Consider the following 21,941-nt stretch of genomic DNA (forward strand, 5'->3'; position numbering starts at 1 on the left):
CTGGCTGATGTACAGTACCTTCCTTGAGGGGATGGATACCTTTCCTTCACACCTGACGTGGGACATCTCCAGATGCTGAGGACTTGTGCCCTTTCCCAATCACTTTGCAAGGACCCTTTTCCTACAGAGGGATTGCAGCTGCTTGGCTTCCTTGCCTTCTGATTCCTAGCTACCAGCCCCAGTATCCCAGCATCAGAGCAGCCAGGTGAGAATGTGCTCATGTAGGTGACAGCTGAAATCCTTTTGCTACCTCGCACCTCTTTCAGGGATAGGGTTCAGGTGGATTCTGACTCTGCTACGACTTCTGTCTCTTCTCCCTCCCATTTCTGTGATGGCTCTGCTTTAGAGCTGCCTGCTTCTTCCACTTCCCCTTGCCTTCCTTGGAGGAGTGCCTGGGGATGTGGCTACCCCAGCAGCCTGACTCAGCCCCAGCACAGCCAGCAACGGTCAAGTTTCACTTTCTGGCACTGCCTGAAAGATAACAGCCTGACTTCCAGGAAAGCAAAAAGTATCTCCCTGCCATGCAACCAATAAACTGTGGCCAGTGCAGGGGCTTGGGGCTCTATAAAGAGTGGGGTCAGGGGTGGGCTGAGGCTGTGCAGGAGCTGCGCTGAGATGGTGCGGGAGCTGGGCTGAGACGCTACTGGAGCTGCAGAGCACCAGGGAGGGCAGGTAGGTCCCTGCTGACATGCACTGGGCAGGGAAGGGGCCACATGCGGAGACCCCTTGGCCTCCTGCTTGCTGTTTCACCCATCTCCTACTGGGCTGTGAGATGCCAGGAGGGCAGCAGGGCTTTTCACACAGGGGAAATGGGCTCTGCTCGGGGGTAGGGGACAGAGAAGCAGTACAGCTGACCCCAAGGAACCAAAGGGATGTCCCATCCCAGAGGGCGTCCTGATCAGCAATAAAATCTAGGCGAGTTGGCTGGGGTGGGGTGGGGTGGCCGCTGTAAAGGGAGGGTTAGGCTTCAGTCAGTGGTTGGTGAGCAATTGCACTGTGTATCACTTGCTTTGGATATTTGTTGGTTTATTATTATCACCATCATCATTATCCCTTCCTTTTCTGTCCTATTAAACTGTCTTCTTCTCAACACGCAGGTTTTTAGCACTTCATAGAATCCTAAACTGGTTTGGATTGGAAGGGACTGTGGTGGTACTGTTCTAAGCATTTGAGCTCTACCATAACTGCTCTCTCTCTCCCCGTCCTCATAGGAAAAGTGGGAGAAAATGCAATGAAAAGGGCACATGGATTGAGATAAGGACAGGGAGATCACTCAACAAGTGCGCTTAGATGAGCTTCTAAGAGGATCTGGATATTTTTTTTCCCTTTAACTTTTTTTTTCTTCAGTTCCCTCCCCCATCCTGCTGTGGGGGTGGGGGGAGCCAGTGAACGGCTGTGTGGTGCTTTGCTGCCTGCCTGGTTAAACCACAACATCCTCCAACACCACCCCAGTGGGCTTCATGCTCCTCGGGCAGCTCCCCCAGGGCCCTTCCACCATGGCCCTGGGCAGGCGTTGGCTTCTCCCTGCATCATGCTCTGAAAACAGCCCCAGAGGCATATTCTGTACATTGCCAGGTCGTCTACCCGACCGTGAGAAACCAAGGCTCTAAATCCTAAAGAATCCTAAAATGGTTTGAGATGGAAGGCATATTATAGATCATTGTGGTGGTTTTGCTCGAGTGGGCAGCCAAGCTCCAACACAGCCGCTCTCTCACTCCCCCTCCTCAAAAAGGAATGGGGAGAAAATACGATGAAAAGGGCTCAAAGGTTGAGATAAGGACAAGAAGATCACACAGTAATTATTTGTGAGGGGAAAACAGACTCAGCATAGGGAGACTGTAAGATTTATTGCGTATTACTAACAAGCTAGAGAAGTGAGAAACAAAGGAAAGAAACCAAAAGCACCTTCCCCCCCCATCCACCCTCTTCCACTTCCTCCCCCCAAGCAGTTCAGAGGAACGGGAGGAATGGGGGTTATGGTCAGTCTATAGCGCTTCTCTGCCGCTCCTTCTCGGTCACTCTCGTCCCCTGTGCTGTGGGGTCCCTCCCATGGGATGCAGTCCTTGATGAACTGATCCGGTGTGGGCTGCCCACAGGCAGCAGCTCTTCCAGAACTGCTCCAGATATGGGTCCATACCGTGGGGTCCATCCCTCAGGAGCAAACTGCTCCAACCTGGCTCCCCCACGGGCAGCAGCTCCTGCCAGGTCACCTGCTCCTGTGTGGTCTCCTCTCCACGGGCTACAGGTCCGGCCCGGAATCTGCTGCGGCAGGGGTCTTCCACAGGCGGCAGCCTCCGTTGGTGCAGGGCCACCTGCTCCACTGTGGTCTCCTCCACGGGCTGCAGCGTGGAACCCTGCTCCACCGTGGTACTCCATGGGCTGCAGGGGGACAGCCTGCTTCACCATGGGCCTCACCACAGGCCGCAGGGGACTTCTGCTCCGGCGCCTGGAGCACCTCTCCCCCTCCTTCTTCACTGACCTTGGCACCTGCAAGGCTTTTACAGGTAAATGACTGGCTGTCGGGGTGGTGTCTAGACCAGGGATTTCGGTATTTTGATCTTGGGCCGTCCTTTGAGAGGCTGGGTATGTGGGCTACGGACAGACACCAAGTGGGACGCAAGTGTGTTGGGGAGCAAGCTCTCTGGGCTGATTACCAGGGCTTTAAACTAGGTTTGATGGGGGAAGGGAGGGGAGCTAAATGTAACAGAGAAGGGCTGGGTAAGTCATCACTGCTGTCACTGTTGAAGACAGGGAAAAACTTCTGAGCTCTCCCATAGGATTGTCTGAGGACTCTTCAGAGAAGGTAGCGTTCCCGATCCCCCGTCCAGTATCTTCTTCTTGCATCCCCCCTGGGGTAACTGCACCTGGTGGGACAGCTCGCATGGCTGGAACGCAGTCATGGAGGGCTATGTCCTCTTTGGGAAAGACAGGCTGGGGAAGCGAGGGGGTGGGGTTGCCCTTTATGTGAGGGAGCAATTAGAGCTGGGGGAGAGTGAGGGGCAAGTGGAGAGCTTGTGGGTGAGAATTAAGGGGTGGGCTGGTATGGGAGATACGGTGGTGGGGGTCTACTACAGGTCTCCAGATCAGGAGGAGGAGGTCGATGAGGCCTTCTACGAGCAGCTGCTAGTAGCCTCACGATCACGAGCGCTGGTCCTCATGGGGGACTTCAATTACCCAGACGTCTGCTGGGTAAGCAACTCAGCCAGGCACGAGCAGTCCAAAGGGTTCCTACAATGTGTTGAAGACAATTTTCTGATGCAGGTGGTGGAGGAGCCGACGAGGCAGGGGTTGCTCCTGGACCTCGTTCTTACCAACAGGGATGGCCTTGTTAGGGATGTGAAGGTTGGGGGCAGCTTGGGATGCAGTGACCAGGAGATGGTGGAGAACCAGATGGAACTAGGCAAAGGAAGTAAGGCTAAAAGCAGGATTGCTACCCTGGACTTCCAAAGAGCCAACTTCAACCTCTTCCTTCTTCAACCTGCTTGGGAGTATCTCATGGGATAGGTTGCTAGAAGGCAAGGGTGCTTGTGAGAGCTGGGCTACATTTAAGCAGCACTTCCATGCTCAGGGTCTGTGCATCCCGAAGAATAGGAAATCGGGGAAGGGGAGCAGGAAACCCACGTGGATGAGCAAGGTGCTCATCAATAAGATCAAAAGGAAGAGAATGGTCTATGAAATGTGGAAAAAGGGCCTGTCCTCTTGGGAGGAGTATAGATGTGTTGTCAGGGCCTGCAGGGACACAATGAGGAAGGCTAAAGTCCACCTAGAGATGAGGCTTGCAAAAGAGATAAAGGATAATAAGAAGGGTTTTTTCAAGTATGTAAACAGCAAGAGGAAGACTAGGGATAATGTGGGTCCCTTGCTGAATGAGGGGTGTTATAAATGGCTCAGGATTCAAATTAGGATTAAATAAAAAAATAGGATTTATTGAAAGAATATAAAGGAATAGAGGTAAGCAAACAGCGCTGGGTGCACCGGGAGTCTCCGCTCCACCAGGACGCACACCAGTTACATCAAGCAGCTGATTTTTATGCTCCTAGACTAATACATATTCATTACTACTTCTAAAAAAAATAGATTATTAAAATTAGCTTCCGGGGTGCAGTCCCTCCTACTGGAGCATGCGCGGTCTCCTCTGGGGTCTCTTCTGGGGGTCTCTAGGGGTCTTCCATGCTGAAGGCTCGCAGTCTTCCTCTTCCCCTTTGTACTTACTGGGCACCATCCCAAGTTTACAGAACACCTTCTTCAAAACACCTTCTTCAAATCTTGTCTCCCAGCCGCTTTTCAGCTTCTTTCTCGGCCCCCCCATAACCAGATACCAAAGATCCACATAGTATCCCATAACAGTCAGTAGTTGTTATCAGTTGTTCTGAAACTCCCAGACACATGGGTAATTAAAACATTCTTCCCCAGCCATTCACAGACACATCTATAGCAGTGTTAGAAATAGAAGTCCGGAATAACAAAAGCAAACAGGTTCATAAATTTAAGAAGTGATAAATTGGCTAGAATGAGGAATGAGGGGGAGACTGGGACACACTGCAGCTGTGGTTCAAGCATTGAATTGCCAGTGCAGGGCCCAGAGGCAGACAGGATTCAAACATTTCAAACAGAATTGTTCTTTATGGACACGAATTGTTAAAACATTCCTCACAATCCCTTATCTTCTTTTCAATATCCCCAATTCGTGTCTCTTCTGTTATTAATAATTGGATTTCATCAGTTTGTTCTTGGAGGGTCCAATTCTTAAACATCATAATTGACATATCCCCTTCCCTTTTTAATGAAGTTATTACAAATGTACTATTTATCACCCGGTGTATTAATAATGTAAGACAAGGTATCATACAAGGTATATACAATAACATAATTACACCACATGACAATAAAAATAACACTCTTTTAACCCATGGTCCACCAGGCAGCCATGAAAATAAATCCCATTCCATATCCTTCCAGGTTTGTGTTTGCTCGCTCACCTCCCCCCCTTCCTTCTCTGGGATGGGAGAGAGAAATGGGAAAGTGAAGCCTGTGAGTTGAGATAAAAACAAGAAAATAATAACAATAATAATAATAACAATAATGATGATAATAGTACTACTAGTAATAATGTGTACAAAACAAGTGATGCACAATGCAATTGCTCACCACCTGCTGTCCGATGCCCAACCTAACCCCGAGCAGTCCGGCCCTCCTCCCAGCCTGCCTGCTGACAGGACAGTGAGAAGCTGAATTTGGCTTGGTCCTTGGCTTGGTGTAAGCACTGCTCTGTAACAATTAAAAACAATTAAAACACCAGCATATTATTAACATTCTTCTCATCCTAAACCAGAACATAACATTCTATCAGTTACTAGGAAGAAACACCCTTTTTATCAATCTTTAAACAGCAATTACTAAAGCTAAATTTTCCACAGACTTCTCCTTCTTGTGCTAGTAAATAATCCAAAGCTAGGCAATTTTGATACAAAGCAGTTCTCATCTTTATAACTCATTTAAATCAGTTCTCATCATTTATAACTATTTCTATTACAGCTAATAATTCTATTAAGTATATATACTGGGGTCCTATAGTCCCAGGATCTGTCTTCTGCCCACGTAGCTGGATCATAATAGGCAAACGCCTTCAGTCAAGGAGTTAGGCCCGCTTTCAGGGTCACTTCAGGCTTGTGTTACCGTTCGGCCTGTCAGGGTGATCCAGCTCCTGTAAAATGAATCACAATTTTATATAGGTTTAAAAAAAAGTTTTTTTTTTTTTATGTTATTTTCTCGGGACAACCTGATCTTAGTGTGGGAGAAGTCCGGTCGAGGCCCTCTCACTCGGCAGTCAATACCCATAGGGGTTGCCTCCCTCGGTAGACCATACACACCGCAGTGGAGGGTCCTGCCCCGGTCTTGCCTTCTCCGTTTTCTCCCTTTAGGCTTGTCCCCTTTATTTAGCATCCTTCATTCATGCAGAGCCTCGTTGCCAGAATATTAGTTCTCCCTTAGCTTGAGTTTCAGTTTCCCAGGAGCGGACTCAACCCTCCAAGTTTCAGTAGTTACTGGTCCTTTTATTCTGGATGCGTGGGTCCCTTTCTGCAGTTCTCACAGCTGTTTCAGTAGTCAGTAAAACAAGGTACAGTCCCTCACATCGGGGGTTCAGTGATTCTTCCCTCCCATGGCTGCTTGTTGAAACACTTTCTTTTTTATCTTCTGACAAGTTAAATAACAGTTATCTAATTTGCTTTGCCGTATGGCCCTTTCCAGGTTCCTGTAGCAGGATTCATCTGATAGCCACGGCTACATTCACATTTGTAGCCACATTTCAGGTTGATACAGATTTGACTACAGATACCAGGGTTTTGGCATTCATCAATACCTCCACAGTTTCTCTTGTTTACAAACTCAAACTCAGCTGGACAGTCACATTCATTTATGTTGCATTCCTTCAGGGGCTCATCACCCCAGTCCTTGCAGTCTCTCTGCTGGTTACACACTTTATTGATATCTATGCATTCTCCACTTCTGCACTTGAATTTGCCAGGTCCAGAGCACTGAATAACATTGTTTCATCAGTGCCATCCAGACAGTCTCTCAGACCACTGCACTGCCTACTCCTATGGACACAGTTCCCATCTTCACATCTGAACTGGTCTGGCCTGCAGGTCCAGGAAGGGCAGTTAATTTCATCACTTCCATCCTTACAATAAGGATCTCTGTCACATCGCCACTTCTTGTAGATACATTCTTGTAGATACAAGTCACATTGTCGGGCGAAGGTGAGCAGCAGGCAGAGCGCTCCGCACCGTCACCTGTGTCACTTATACTACTCCTATTACCCATGCTGTTAGTGTCAGTGGCATCCTCCTTTTCTTTTTGCCACTGACCATTCACCACAAATGGATGAGACACATGATTACTAGTTAGGAAAGAGAGTGTAACGTCTGCTATATGGCTGCAGGCAGTGCCAGCTGCAACCTTAGGTTTGTGAAAGAGCCTGCCGGTGGTCATTTGGCAGTGTAATCTGCGTCTCTGCACTCCTGCCCTGCAATAGAGCTAAGTCGTCATTAGTAATGGTTATAACATCAATCTGGGGACTAATAGTCCTTTTTGCATTGCAAGATAAACCTTTTATAAAAAGAATGCTAGAGTGAAGCAGCACAGCCGCTGCTGCCGCTGCCTCCATGGTTACGTCAGACAGGCTGCAGGGTCCTGATGTCCGCCCCTCTGCTCTGCGCCGACTCGCCTCACGGTGAGAGTCGACTGCCGGTGTCCACTGACGCCTCTGATCTCCCGTAGCAACTCGATCTCGGATGTTCCGCAATTACTTCAATTTCCCCGCGTTTTGCAGCTTCTGTCAGGTCTATTCTTTGTCTCTCAGAGCCGTCCGTGGCTCTGCAGCGTCCCAGGGCTCTCTCCGTCCAGCGGTAGTCCCTCCGTAGCCCCTCTGGTCTCCCAGCGCCGCTCCAGTCTCTCGGCGCCGCTCCGGTCTCTCGGCCTGTTCAGGTCTCAGCGAGTCCAGGTCTCGGCCTGTGCGGGCCTCATATGTTGCAGGAAGCACAGCCGAAAGCACCAGTAGAGTCAGATCATGCTCCTGCCTTTTTCTTGTCACAGTCAAAACATTTAAGAGCAAAAATAGGATACACGAGATACACAAGATACACCGGGCCCATATATTAGGCACCACCACTCAAACTTGGATAAAACAGCACTTCTTTTCAGTCTGTCAAGCACTTCGTTCATCTCTGCCCACTCCCCTTGCAGAGAGTACAGAACCACGGATCGGAACTCTGCACTCACTTTGCAGCAACGCTGCGTCTCACTCACACAGCACAATCGCACACGGAGGCCTCCAGCACATCTCATTCATACCACAGGAATATAACTTAGAATGATAACCAACCAAATAAGTATTGTCTCTGACTGTGTTCTTCGTGAAGTGACTTGTAACACTTTGTTTCAAACCCTTACACTTACACAAATACTTTCAACACAAAATACGTACAATATGCAAATATTACAATATACAAAATTTCAACACAAAATACAACACAAAATACATACATAAAAACACATACAATTATTAACACTCCAGTTAGTATCCCTCCAGCAGCCGAAAACATACCGTTTGTCTGCAGTTTCAGGAGATCTTTGCTCCTGCGGTGAGCAGCTGAGAGTGGAGTCCCCTCCGAGCAAAACGCTCAGGGTGCACCTAGGGGTGTCCACGCTGCAGCCGATCCCACAGCCGAGCAGAGTGTCTCCTGCCTGGCTCACCAAAATGACTCACAGAAAGCTGACTCCACAATCCGTAAGATTGTAAAGTAGGTATGTTTACTCAGTTCCATGCAGCACGGGGCGGGTAGTCCCACCAAAGTCGTACACGCCTAACATGGCAAATTGCTTTAGTAAAGAGTTACATATACATAAACATTCCTATACATATACATATTCCTAACCTGTCCCTTTGTGAACAGTCCTCCTTATCTCAGACCCCTTGATTAAAATCTGAACCATGAGGTTTTTTTTGATCTGGTTCTCGGGGTCCGAGAGGCTCCTGTTATCTGGTGGTATAAGTGCAGCACAGGCACAAATGCAGCACATATTCATTCTTAATCAATTGCTCTCTAATTTCTAATTCCATTGTTTCAGCTTGCTCTTTTCTGGATCCACAGCTATTCTACTATTAATGTTTAAAGCCTGACAGACCCCGTCCTCCGTGGATCAAAATACATGGGGTCTTAAGGGTTCTTTTGGTCATTCTATCATATAATACTGGATCATTTTCAATTTACTCTTTAATTTTCTGGGGCCCCTATTGTTCCAATTTCTAATCATTATTCGTAATGGACTTTTTGGTCATATATCTGGTAATTTGCTCCCTTTCTGGTCCTTGGTCTTCGATTTTATCTGACCCATCCGGGAATTTTACTAGTGGCAATTCCCACAGCCCTTGGTTGCCCCCAGTGAGAGTGTCTTGCAGGGGGGGTTTAGGACCTATCACCCACCCACGTATCACTCCATTCACCAGCCCAGCCCCCCCCGACAGGAGATTAGAACTGGTGAGAAAACAAAAAGACCTCCACGCTGACTTTAGAAGTCTGTTACACTCTCACACACAAACACGGGCAACCGTACCTTTACCCAACCGGACGGTATCTTACGAATCAGTCGTCTTCGTCCAGAGTCCAACCGGACGGTATCCACAAGCGTCTTCGTCTGGGATCGAACCAGACGGTATCCAAACGACTGTCGTCTTCATCCGGTTCGATTCCGGACACCGGAATCCAACCGAACGGTATCCAAACGACCCTGTCGTCTTCGTCCGGATCTTCGCGCGCAGAATTACGGGCACAAAAACACAGCCGGCAAGGGAGCTCAAAAAAAATCAAATTCTTTGCTTACCTTTATTCAGGTTCAGGATGGCATTAGTCCCGATCTGACTCAAACAGGAGCCACCAAATGGTGGGGCGCCCCTCCTAGATTAAATCAGAATTCAGGAACTATAGCCATCCCGGACGAGCCCCCAAATTGTTATAAATGGCTCAGGATTCAAATTAGGATTAAATAAAAAAATAGGATTTATTGAAAGAATATAAAGGAATAGAGGTAAGCAAACAGCGCTGGGTGCACCGGGAGTCTCCGCTCCACCAGGACGCACACCAGTTACATCAAGCAGCTGATTTTTATGCTCCTAGACTAATACATATTCATTACTACTTCTAAAAAAAATAGATTATTAAAATTAGCTTCCGGGGTGCAGTCCCTCCTACTGGAGCATGCGCGGTCTCCTCTGGGGTCTCTTCTGGGGGTCTCTAGGGGTCTTCCATGCTGAAGGCTCGCAGTCTTCCTCTTCCCCTTTGTACTTACTGGGCACCATCCCAAGTTTACAGAACACCTTCTTCAAAACACCTTCTTCAAATCTTGTCTCCCAGCCGCTTTTCAGCTTCTTTCTCGGCCCCCCCATAACCAGATACCAAAGATCCACATAGTATCCCATAACAGTCAGTAGTTGTTATCAGTTGTTCTGAAACTCCCAGACACATGGGTAATTAAAACATTCTTCCCCAGCCATTCACAGACACATCTATAGCAGTGTTAGAAATAGAAGTCCGGAATAACAAAAGCAAACAGGTTCATAAATTTAAGAAGTGATAAATTGGCTAGAATGAGGAATGAGGGGGAGACTGGGACACACTGCAGCTGTGGTTCAAGCATTGAATTGCCAGTGCAGGGCCCAGAGGCAGACAGGATTCAAACATTTCAAACAGAATTGTTCTTTATGGACACGAATTGTTAAAACATTCCTCACAGGGGGGTGTCCTGGTCACAGGAGACGCTGAGAAGGCAGAGAGATACTGAATGCTTTCTTTGCTTCAGTCTTTGCTCCAAGGACACTGCCCCGGGACTCCTCGCCCCTGACAATACGACAAAGGGTCTGGGAAATGGAGGGCTCCCCCCTGGAGCAAGACCTGGACTGGCTGGAGAGATGGGCAGGAAGAAGACAAATGAGATTTAATAAGAGCGAGTTTTGGGGCCTCCACCTGGGAAGGAACAACCCGAAGAATCAGTACAGGCTGGGGGACTACCTGATGGAGATGAGCTCTGAAGAGAAGGACCTGGGGGTCCTGGTAGACGACAGGTTGGCCATGAGCCAGCAGTGTGCCCTTGTGACCAAGAGGGCTAATGGGATCCTGGCGTGCATTAAAAGGAGCGTGGCCAGCAGGTCAAGGGAGGTGATCCTCCCCCTCTACTCTGCCCTGGTCAGGCCTCACCTGGAGTACTGTGTCCAGTTCTGGGCTCCCTGGTACAAGAAAGACAGGGATCTCCTGGAAAGAGTCCAGCAGAGGGCCACAAAGATGATACGGAGCATCTTCCCTATGAAGAAAGGCTGAGAGACCTGGCTCTGTTCACCCTGGAGAAGAGAAGACTGAGACGTGATCTCCTCAGTGTATATATCTGAGGGGTGGGGGACAGTAGGATGTAGCCAACCTCTTCTCAGTGGTTTGTGGGGATCGGACAAGGGGCAATGGCTGCAAGTTAGAGCCCAGGCAGTTCTGCACTGACATGCGAAAGAACTTCACGGTGGCGGTGACGGAGCATTGGAACAGGTTGCCTAGGGAGGTTGTGGAGTCTCCTTCTCTGGAGATATTCAAGGCCTGTCTGGACGCCTAACTGGGCAGTCTGCTCTGAGGAACCTGCTTTGGCAGGGGGGTTGGACCCGATGATCTTTCGAGGTCCCTTCCAACCCCTACAGTTCTGGGATTCTGTGATTTTCCTCACGCCTCTCACTCTCCCAGCTGCTTTATGGCGCACTGTTTTTTTCCCTGTCTTAAATATGCTCTCACAGAGGCACAAAACAACATCGCTTATTGGCTCAGCTCTGGTCAGCAGTGGGGCCTTTACAAACTTGGAGCAGCTTCTAGATCCTTCTCACAGAAACCACTGCTATTGCCCCCTGCTACCAAAACCTTGCCACGTAAACCCACTACAATCATCCAATTCCAATTAGCTGCCCTGGGCAGGGACACCTCCCATTACAGAATCACAGAATTTCTAGGTTGGAAGAGACCTCAAGATCATCGAGTCCAACCTCTGACCTAACACTAACAGTCCCCACTAAACCATATCTCTAAGCTCTACATCTAAACGTCTTTTAAAGACTTCCAGGGATGGTGACTCCACCACTTCCCTGGGCAGCCTGTTCCAGTCTCTAACAACCCTTTCAGTAAAGTAGTTTTTCCTAACATCTAACCTAAAACTCCCCTGGCGCAACTTAAGCACATTCCCCCTCGTCCTGTCACCAGGCACGTGGGAGAACAGGCCAACCCCCACCTCACTACAGCCTCCTTTAAGGTACCTGTAGAGAGCAATAAGGTCGCCCCTGAGCCTCCTTTTCTCCAGGCTGAACAAGCCCAGCTCCCTCAGCCGCTCCTCGTAGAACTTGTTCTCCAGGCCCCTCACCAGCTTCGTCGCCCTTCTCTGGACCTGCTCAAGCACCTCGATGTCCTTCTATCCATTAGATACATACAATCATAAAATACGCAAGTTAGAGGGAACCCACAAGGCTCATTGAATCCAACTCCTGTGCCACCAGAGAAACACCCAAAAAAATAAATAAAAATCAGACCATGTGCCTGAGAGCATTGTACAAACACTTCTTGAACTCTGGCAGGTTCGGTGACTTCCCTGGGGAACCTGTTCTGGTGCCCAACCACCCTCTCGGTGAAGAACCTTTTCCTGATATCCAGCCTGAACCTCCCCTACCCCAGCTCCATGCCGTTCCCTTGGGTCCTATTGCTGGACACCAGAGAGCAGAGAGCAGCACCTGCCCCTCCGCTCCCCTCATGAGGAAGCTAGAGGCCACCACAATTTCTCCCCTCAGTCTTCTCTTCTCCAGGCTGAACAATCCAAGTGACTTCAGCCACTCCTCATAGCTCTTCCCCTCAAGAAAATGTACTGTCGCTGTTCACTTAGTTAGTAGTTTTGCATGAAAAAAGTGTAAGGATATGTGGAGAGCGAGAGTGTTGGCTTCATTAAGGTTATCCAGTCTCCAGTTGCTACATGATGGTCCAGAGGTTGCCTCTCTCCAGGCAATCCCTTTCTCTACCTCATGTGAGTGAGTGCTGTAAGGACGAGGAGCCAGTGACGGGTGAGACCAGTCCTGGCAGATGTAGTGGGTTTACGTGGCAAGGTTTTGGTAGCAGGGGGCCATAGGGGTGGTTTCTGTGAGAAGGATCTAGAAGCTGCCCCAAGTTTGGTAAGGGCCCCACTGCTGACCAGAGTCGAGCCAGTAAGCGATGTTGTTTTGCACCTCTGTGAGAGCATATTTAAGACAGGGAAAAAAATGCTGCGCCACACAGCAGCCGGGAGTGTGAAGGGAGTAAGAAACAGCCTTGCAGGTGCCAAGGTTAGTGTAGAAGGAGGGGGAGAGGTGCTCCAGGCGCCGAAGCAGAAGTCCCCTGCGGCCTTTGGTGAGGACCATGGTGAAGCAGGCTGTCCCCCTGCAGCCCATGGAGTACCACGGTGCAGCAGGGTTCCACGCTGCAGCCCGTGGAGGAGACCACGGTGGAGCAGGTGGCCCTGCACCGACGGAGGCTGCCGCCTGTGGAAGACCCCTGCCGGAGCAGATTCCGGGCTGGACCTGTAGCCTGTGGAGAGGAGCCCATGCAGGAGCAGGTGACCTGGCAGGAGCTGCTGCCCGTGGGGGAGCCAGGTTGGAGCAGTTTTCTCCTGAGGGATGGACCCCGTGGTACAGACCCATATCTGGAGCAGTTCTGGAAGAGCTGCTGCCTGTGGGCAGCCCACACTGGATCAGTTCATCAAGGACTGCATCCCGTTGGAGGGACCCCACAGCACAGGGGACGAGAGTGACCAAGAAGGAGCGACAGAGAAGAAGCGCTGTAGACTGACCATAACACCCATTCCCCCTTTCCTCTGCGCCCCTCGGGGGGAGGAGGTGGAAGAGGGTGGATGGGGGGGAAGGTGCTTTTGGTTTCTTTCCTTTGTTTCTCACTTCTCTAGCTTGTTAGTAATACGCAATAAATCTTACTGTCTCCCTATGCTGAGTCTGTTTTGTCCGTAACAATAATTACTGCGTGATCTTCTTGTCCTTATCTCAGCCTTTGAGCCCTTTTCATCGTATTTTCTCCCCATTCCTCTTTGAGGAGAGGGAGTGAGAAAGCGGCTGTGTTGGAGCTTGGCTGCCCACTCGAGCGGAACCACCACAGCAGCTTATACATGGGTGCTGTTGAAGGCAGCGCCTTGTCCGTGGCTATTTGTGTAGCCGTGCCAGTGGTTGCATGTGTATGTCTGTCTGTGTCTGCCTATCTCAGGGGTGCCCATAGGCTGGGTGCCAGCAGCAGGGCAGAAGAAATCCTTGAGCCAGAAACTATGGAGAGGCCTCTTCTAAGGGTGGTGGCCTCCTCTAACCTGATGTAACAGGTCTGTTTTCCCCTTCTACAGCCATGGAGTCACAGGAGGAGAGAGCAGCTGCTGGGGAAAAGGCACGAATTGCTAAGCAATTGCTGGCAGAAGCATTTGAGAAGGAAGGACTTGATGAAGAATACTGGCTCCCCAAACTGTCAGAGATATTGGGTGTTAAGTCAAGAGATGCTTTGAAACATCTGCAATATGAAGACTGCCTTAAACTGGAGTGCGAAGTACGGTACCCCTGGGAGACCAAGGCACTCCAAAGGCTCCTGGGAATCACAGACAACAAAAGAGCTGTTGATGAAGTACAGAAGCAGCGCTTGGAGATGATGAAGCAGAGACAAGAAGCAGCCAAGTCAATCCTACAGGAGCTGGAGGAAATGCAGAAGAGCCACAGCCACAGCAAGGAAATGATAAGACAGAAAGAGGAGGCCCTACAGCAAGCCATGGACATTCCCAAGGAGTACTGGGCACCTCCAGAGAAGGCATTGCTGGATGAGCTGGTGAGCATCCGGAAGCAACTGGAGCAGCAGGAGAAGTCCATGGGGGAGAGGGAGAACGTCTCTGACGAGGAGGTCCTGAGGCGGGCATCGGGAGGCCTGGCTCTGCAGGGGATTTACCAAACCAAGAGCCTGGAGGATGTGCTGGCAAAGCGAGAGCAACTCATCAGGGTCCCTGATGGCTTCATGCTCACTGGTCCAGTGCAAGGGTCGCTGCTTGAGAGGAAGGAGTTCTCCTCCTCTGCAGCAGAAGCTGCTTTCACCAAGTCCATGGAGCAGCTGGGGTTCAGCATCAATGCTTCTGTCAAAGCTGGGTTCTGGGGGTTCAGTGTTGAAACAGGTGTAGATTATGGCAAGTCCTCACAGTCAGAGGACTCCCGTCGGTCACGCTCGGAGCAGGCGTACATTTGCACCACCAAGTACCAATACATCCCTCTGGCCTCCTACTACTTCCAAAAGGACCAGCTTCGCCTCTCAGATGCAGCCCTGCGAGAGCTGCAAGACATCGAACAGCTTCTGAGCATCACCCAGGAGGCAGACAGGTTCCACCTACTGAAGAGCAGGTGCGCCAGCTTCTTCAGCAGGTTTGGGTCCCACGTGAACCAGGGACCCCTCCACTTTGGGGGAATATTCTGGTGGAAAGCATGTGCCGAAGGTTTCAGGGCAGAGCAATGGGATGAGATGAAGCAACAAACATCTGAAGCACTGAACAGCTACGTCGGCGCTAGCTTCAGCGGCTTCGGTACCAAGTGGGGAGTGAAGGGGGATGCTTCAAACTCCAGCTCACAGGCATCATTTCAGGGAAGAGACAGAAGCAGCACCCACACAGCAGTTCAGCTCTATGTGACCAAAACAGGGGGCCCAGCAGAGACGGATTCCCTTCCCGAGTGGAAATGCGGGCTTATGGCCAATAACACAACCTGGTGTGTGATCGACCGGGGCTTTCAGCTGATCCCAGTGTGGGACATAATCCTGTCCAACCACAGCAGCGATTTTAAATCCTCCCATCAAATGGGCAGCAGCCTCAGGGCTGTCTACGAAGAGCTAACGAATCAAAGCACCGGTGTGATCTTTGGAGAGGAACTGGCCAGTGCCGTAGAAGAGGCCAGAGCTTTCCTGGAGCAAGTAAAGACCTGGGAGGGGACAGTGGATGAAAAGAAACTGCTCATGTTGCTAGATTTTAAACAGGGCCTGAATAAAAGAACAAAAAATCACAGTGTCTGGATCAACATGTGTCTGTCAGACAAAGCATTGCAGGAGTTCCTGGTGAACACTGTTTCTTTTTGCCAGAAGTCTTCTCCAGAAAACACCATCTACATCAAATCTCTGCTGCAGTGCCTGCTGGATCCTCACATCTATTCTGTCAAGGACTTCCCCAAGACTTCCTTCATTATGCAGTGGGTCTTCCACAAGGAGCACACACTTCCCCAAACTCCCAGTATTTCCAGTCTTGAAGATCTCAATACGACACTGAAGCAGATGAAGGAGTACATCCAGGAAGTCACCTATGAACCAGCAACTTCTGCATCTGCCATTCATGAGGCAAAGATCAAAGCCACCTTCACTGTAAGCCAGTCTGTTTCTTCCTTGCTCCAGTCTCTGCAGCAAAGGGCACAGGAAGACATAGAACTCTTAGTGCTCTTAGTTACAACCAGCACGGGATACCAAGTAGAAAGCGGCACTTTTCAGTACCTCCTTGGGTGTCCAGAAATTAATTTCATGATACAGGAAATGCGCGTGGCACATAACGAGTATCAGAGCCTGAAGGAACAGGATGCTTGCAGAGCTCAGGCCTTCCTGCTGCTGACGGGGCTCACCATAACATCCGAAAACAAGAAGATGACCCCTGAGCAAAAGAATGACCGCTTAGTTTTCATGAAAGAAAAGATGAAAAACACATGGTCCACAGAGATGAAAGCTCTCCTCGGAAAGCACAATGCATTCAAAGACTGGGAGATGCTGGAAAGAGATTTGCAATCCTTCATCGATGGGCAACTGGAAAACACATCTGGCAACCTGAAAAAAGACAATATAATGAAAGACCTGGAAGATGCTTTTCAAGGCATGCAGCCTCCCAGTCAGTGCAAACCCAAATCAGACAGCAGCAAATCCAAAGCAAGTCAAGCTGCTGCAAACCCAGAGTTCGTCAACTTACTTAAGTGCCTCGGGCTGGAAAGGTACTATCCAAGAAAAATGGGCACAGAAGATTTCCACATAATACACCAGACATCTGTACACAACAGCCAGCCCAGCAAGGACAGCGAGCTACCATTTTACTTCCTGCAAAGGCTCCTGACCGTGGATTACAGGGTGAGGTACCTGACTTGCAAGGAGGCGAGTAAGCCAGAAGTTGTTCCCAGACCAAACACCTCAGGGGAGGAGCACGAGCCCTCTGATTCCTTCGATGACTTTTTCAGTGACTTGGACAAAGGAGCCCCTGAATCTGCAAGCAGGGAGAGTCATGTGCACCCCATGGACCTCCAGATGGCAATTTTTCATTGTGCTGATGATTTCATGAGACAGTACCTTTCATCCAAGCTCGCTTTCTGCCAGTTTGCACTACCCCTCCTGGTACCAAACCCGGGCACTTCACAGATAGAGTTCCCTCTCTGGTCCCTCAGCCAAATCAAGAAGAGCTGGAAAGGGACGGTGAGATCGGGAGAGCAGATGAGGATTAGCAGTCACAAAAACAAACTCATTTATCAGGCAGAGATGCCCATCGTGTCCTTCCTCCGCATCGGCAGCTCTCCTTCCTCTTCCAAGTCTCAGCTCCTGAATGCCCTGCTGAGCAGGAAGAAACACGACACTTTTTTCCATCGCCATTGCGAAGGCAGCACCAAAGACTGCTTCCTGATGAAAGGTGTTGTGGAGATCTCCTGGTACCTTCCCCGTGGTAGCGACGACGACAGCTTTAACGGCCCTGTTGCTTTCTGTAACCTGCACGGAGATGCGAGGGATCATGAACCCCAGCTGCAGTTTTTACAGGAGATCTCTGCCGTGAATGTGGTTCTTGTTTCTGAGTTTGATCAGAGCAATGAGAAAGGCAGGAAAATTTTACATGATCTGTGGGAGTCTCAGAGGCCTTTGGTTTGCCTTTTCACTGAGAAAGAGAGCATTGCAGCTGGCCGATCTGGCCAAAATGTAAGAATAGGGATCAAGAACAGAAATGAAGCAGAATTAGTGGGTGAGCTGACAAAAACCATCCGAGACCTAGTGGAAGGGTCGAGCACGCTTGTTAGCCTCAATGCATGCCTGAGCACAGCTCGCCAGCACGGCTTCCTAGTTGATGAAGATGCAGAAGCATGCGTGACAGCCAAAGAAATGGCAATCAAACTGGTGAATCTGTTAAAGAAAGAGAAGTTGTCTGAGATCAAATCACAGCTACTGCCTCTTCAGGGAAAACTGTGGTACCTGTGGTGTAAAAAGGACAAAGAACTCACTCGCTTGCAGGAAAAGAGGAACAAGAGCATAGAGCATCATCGGAGCCAAATTGAATTGGAGAAGTCTGCAATACGAAGAAAGCAACTAGGTAAAGCGTTTCCCCTCAATCAGCTGATGAAAACAGTCCTTGGCTTTCTCCAGTCACAGCCAGACAATACCAAGAAATTCTTTCTGCAGTGGATGAAGATCTTCATGGACGACATCTCCTCTGATCGCCTTGATGAGCTGAAGAGAGAGTATCATCACTTATGGTCTCAAATCCTGGCATTAAAGAAAAACAATGAAAATAACAACCTGAAAACTCAATTGATGAAGAAATTAGATGCCCTTTCTGATGAAATCAATGATTCGTCCATTGGCCTTGAGCATATTTTGAGAGAGGTGGGGCAGATTTATGAGGCACTGGAATCAACAACCTCCAAAGAAAAATGGTATGTCAAACTACCTGAAATTGCTGCCAATCTGATGCTTTTAGGGTATCCCATTGAGCTGATGGATGGTGATGCTTCTTACGTACCACTGCAATGGATTGGAGCCGTCTTTGACAGGTTAATTGAGAAGCTAGGGGACAAGCGAGTATTTGTGCTTTCCGTGCTTGGCATCCAGAGCACAGGGAAGTCAACCCTGCTGAATGCCATGTTTGGTCTGCAGTTTAACGTCAGCGCAGGGAGGTGCACCCGGGGAGCGTTTATGCAGCTCATTAAAGTGGACGAGAAGCTCCAACAGGATTTGAACTTTGATTACCTGCTCGTTGTTGACACAGAAGGACTTCGTGCCATAGAGATGGCCAATAAGCAGTCACTTAACCATGACAATGAGCTGGCCACCTTTGTCATTGGCATCGGCAACATGACTCTGATCAACATCTTTGGAGAAAATCCTTCGGAAATGCAAGACGTCCTTCAGATTGCTGTGCAGGCTTTCCTGAGGATGAAGCAAGTTAATATTTCCCCAGGCTGCCTCTTTGTGCACCAAAACGTGGGCGAAATAACCGCAAAGGAACAGAACATGGAAGGACAAAGACGTCTGCAGGAAAAGCTGGATGAAATGACCGTGACTGCGGCCCAGCAGGAATTCTGTGACATCACCTGCTTCAGCGACGTCATCCGCTTTGACGTGAACACCCACATTCATTACTTTGCTCACCTGTGGGAAGGAAACCCACCGATGGCACCGCCTAACCCCACCTACAGCCAGAACGTCCAGGAATTAAAGAGCAAAATTCTCCAAGCTGCCAAGAAGGAATCGCACAGCAGCGTTTTGAGGCTCTCCAGCTTGAAAGTTCGTATTAGTGACCTGTGGAATGCCTTGCTGAATGAAAACTTCGTTTTCAGCTTCAAGAATTCAGTGGAGATTGCTGCCTACAAGAAACTGGAAACTGCATTTAGTCAGTGGACCTGGCAGCTGAGAAGTCACATCTTAGACTTGCAAATGAAACTGGAAAACAAGGTGCGGAATGGAGAGTTGGACAAGGTCACCACGGATCACCTTGAAAAACTGGTGCAAGAGACAAGTGATGCCATCACCAAGAACATGGAAACGTTCTTCAGTGAAGACAGAGACCGTGAAATACTGATCCAGTGGAAATGCAGCACAGAACTGAAGCTGAAAGAACTGAGAGAGTCCCTTCTTGTTGAAACGCAAAGGAAGTGTGCGAAACTTATAGAAGTAAAGAAGAGCCAGAGTAAACTGGATGAGAGGAAGTCTGAATATGAAAACGAGCTCCTGAGAAAGAGCAGAGAGTTGGCCCTGTCTCTAAAAGGCCAGAAATTAAGTGAAAGTGAACTGAGAAAACGCTTCAATTCTATCTGGATGGAGTGGCTTTATGAAGTCTCTTCTGCTGCTCCCCCTCAGGAAGAGGTGGACATTGATGTGGACATAGAAAATGTCCTTCTAGATCACTTTAAGGAGCCTAATGTAGATAAACGAATCAGAAAGTTTTCCCAAAAAACTGTCTTTTGTGTTGACAAAGAGAAACACATTTCTAGGAAGAAAAGTTTTTTTGGCTTTTCTAAAAGTTTGGACGATGCCGATGTGAACAGCATGCAACGAATTACAGATAACATCATAATGCATGTGAGGGAAAACATTGAGAAGAAGGAAAAGGACAAAATTGATTACAGTCGAACTTTTATTCATGAAATACTAAATGAAGTGGAGGAAGGTATGAAGTCTGTTCCTAACAGTGCAAATTACTGTTTTAATAAAGAATACAAAATGGAATTATCACTGTACCTGTGTAGAATGGCAGCAGAAAGGTTTAAAGACATGCATGCAGCATTCAGGAAAGCAAATGATCCAGTCGTCTACCTGGAGAGCAAGAGAGAAGACTTCTTCAAATGTTTCCAGATTTCCTGCCAAGGAGCCTCTTGTATCACAACATTTGCTGATTTCCTGTGCAGCAAGATTGCCCCAGCTCTTCGACACGCCATCTATGAGAAGACAGCTCTTGACATAGCTCGAGACATGAAGGATAAAATTCCAGATTTCAAAGGCAATAGATCCACTCTGGAATATTACATGCTCAAATTCCTAGCAGAAGAAGAAAAATTTGAAAATTTCAAGCATTACCTTAAAGCCCCAGGAGACTTTTTAAATAATTACATTAAGACAAAAGTTGAGACGTACTGTTTAGATGAGAACAGAAGGCTAGAGACGTTTTTAAGAGACTCCCTCTCTCGTTACTATGAAAACATTCAGTCAGCTGTTTTTGCATCAACCACGGTTGTCAAAGACAGAAAAGACAGAAAGGATAAAATCTCTCTTTGGCTGGATGAATTCTGCAGAGCACTCAGAGATGTGCTAAGCTTGCCCAGGAGCGACCTGAAGGGCATTGAACATCAGGAGATAACAGACATAGAGTTCCTGAATAATGCCATGACAGAAGCACTGTCTCCTGTTATTGATGATCTCAGGAAAGAGTTTGAAGGAGCTCGTATGAGCTCCTTTGAAAGGCAGCCTCACACAATACTGGCTGAGCAGTTTGCAGGGTGCCAGGAGCAGTGTCCATTTTGTGGGGCTGTTTGCACTAACACTATGCCAAAGCATGACGGAGACCACCGGGTTGTCTTCCATCGTCCAAAAGTTTTGACAGGACGCAGATGGCATAAAACAGACAACCTAGTCATTGATATTTGTTCTAGCAGTGTTTCAAGTGACTGCTTATTCAGGATTGGTGAAGACACATGGATCCCCTACAAGAAATACCGGGATGCAGGACATCCCTATTCCACTTGGAGCATTCCTCCTGATCCATCCATGCAAGCATACTGGAAATGGTTTGTGTCTTCTTTCAGGACACAACTAGAACAACACTACAATGGGAAATTTCATGGCAAAGGAGAAATCCCTGCTTCATGGCAGGAAGTTACAAAGCAGAATGCACTCGCTGAACTGGAGAAATGTTAGGCTATGTTGGTATGAAGGAAAAACTGCAAGTGCTTTGCATTTTAGAAGAACATAATACGAGGATAACCACAAAATCTTCTTGTAATGATTATGATTTAACCTTGTCAATAAAACTAAATGTAATTGCTACAGCATTAGGTGAACTAAGGAGTGCTTCTTATGCCACTGCTCAGCAATTCCCTTGCTTTGTGATAAAGTCAAAGTCCTCTTCCTTTCTTGCCATAAATATTTACCTCAGCTTTGTCTTAAAGCAAACTAGAAAAATATTCCTGCAGGAAGCAGTCATACCGCCAAGATCAAGACCAAGTGCCAGATGAAGAGCAAAGGCAGCATTAGAAAGGACCAGTTTATCAGCTGCTATGGGAAAAGAAATGACACTGGCAAAAGAACAGTTTCCCTGCAGCAATACTTGTCACACTTGCAGAAAGGACAGCGGGGTCTGCGAGCAGGTGAACATTTGTGGGGAACTTGGCAATTTTGGTTTTTGGGATTGTTGTTTGCATTCATAAACTCAGTACTCAGGTTCTGTTCTTTTTCTGATGCCATTAAAGCAATTAACGCAGCATCCTATGCAGATTTAGACAGTGATTTCTAACTGTGTGGTTATTAGGTATAAGTCCTAGGTTAAGATGTGCCCCCACTTCCATGAGCCATTCCTATTCATGAGCCTGGGCCTGGCAA

General features: G+C 48.5%; 1 protein-coding gene across 1 annotated transcript; it reads left to right on the plus strand.

Annotated features, from left to right (window-relative positions):
- Positions 1-587: 587 nt before the first annotated feature.
- LOC309876913 (interferon-induced very large GTPase 1-like) lies at positions 588-21,576 on the plus strand. Its single transcript, XM_082757786.1, has 2 exons — positions 588-672; positions 13,945-21,576. Exon 2 carries the CDS (start codon positions 13,947-13,949, stop codon positions 21,258-21,260), a length of 7,314 nt encoding a protein of 2,437 aa, XP_082613912.1. The 5' UTR covers positions 588-672; positions 13,945-13,946; the 3' UTR covers positions 21,261-21,576.
- Positions 21,577-21,941: the final 365 nt, after the last annotated feature.

Source organism: Aythya marila (genome assembly GCF_965140915.1).
Source record: "Aythya marila genome assembly, chromosome: 3".
NCBI classification, from domain to species: Eukaryota; Metazoa; Chordata; class Aves; order Anseriformes; family Anatidae; genus Aythya; species Aythya marila.

What these genes read in the sequence shown, in the direction of transcription:
- LOC309876913 (XM_082757786.1), top strand. Translation starts at nt 13,947, where the DNA reads ATGGAGTCACAGGAGGAGAGAGCAGCTGCTGGGGAAAAGGCACGAATT.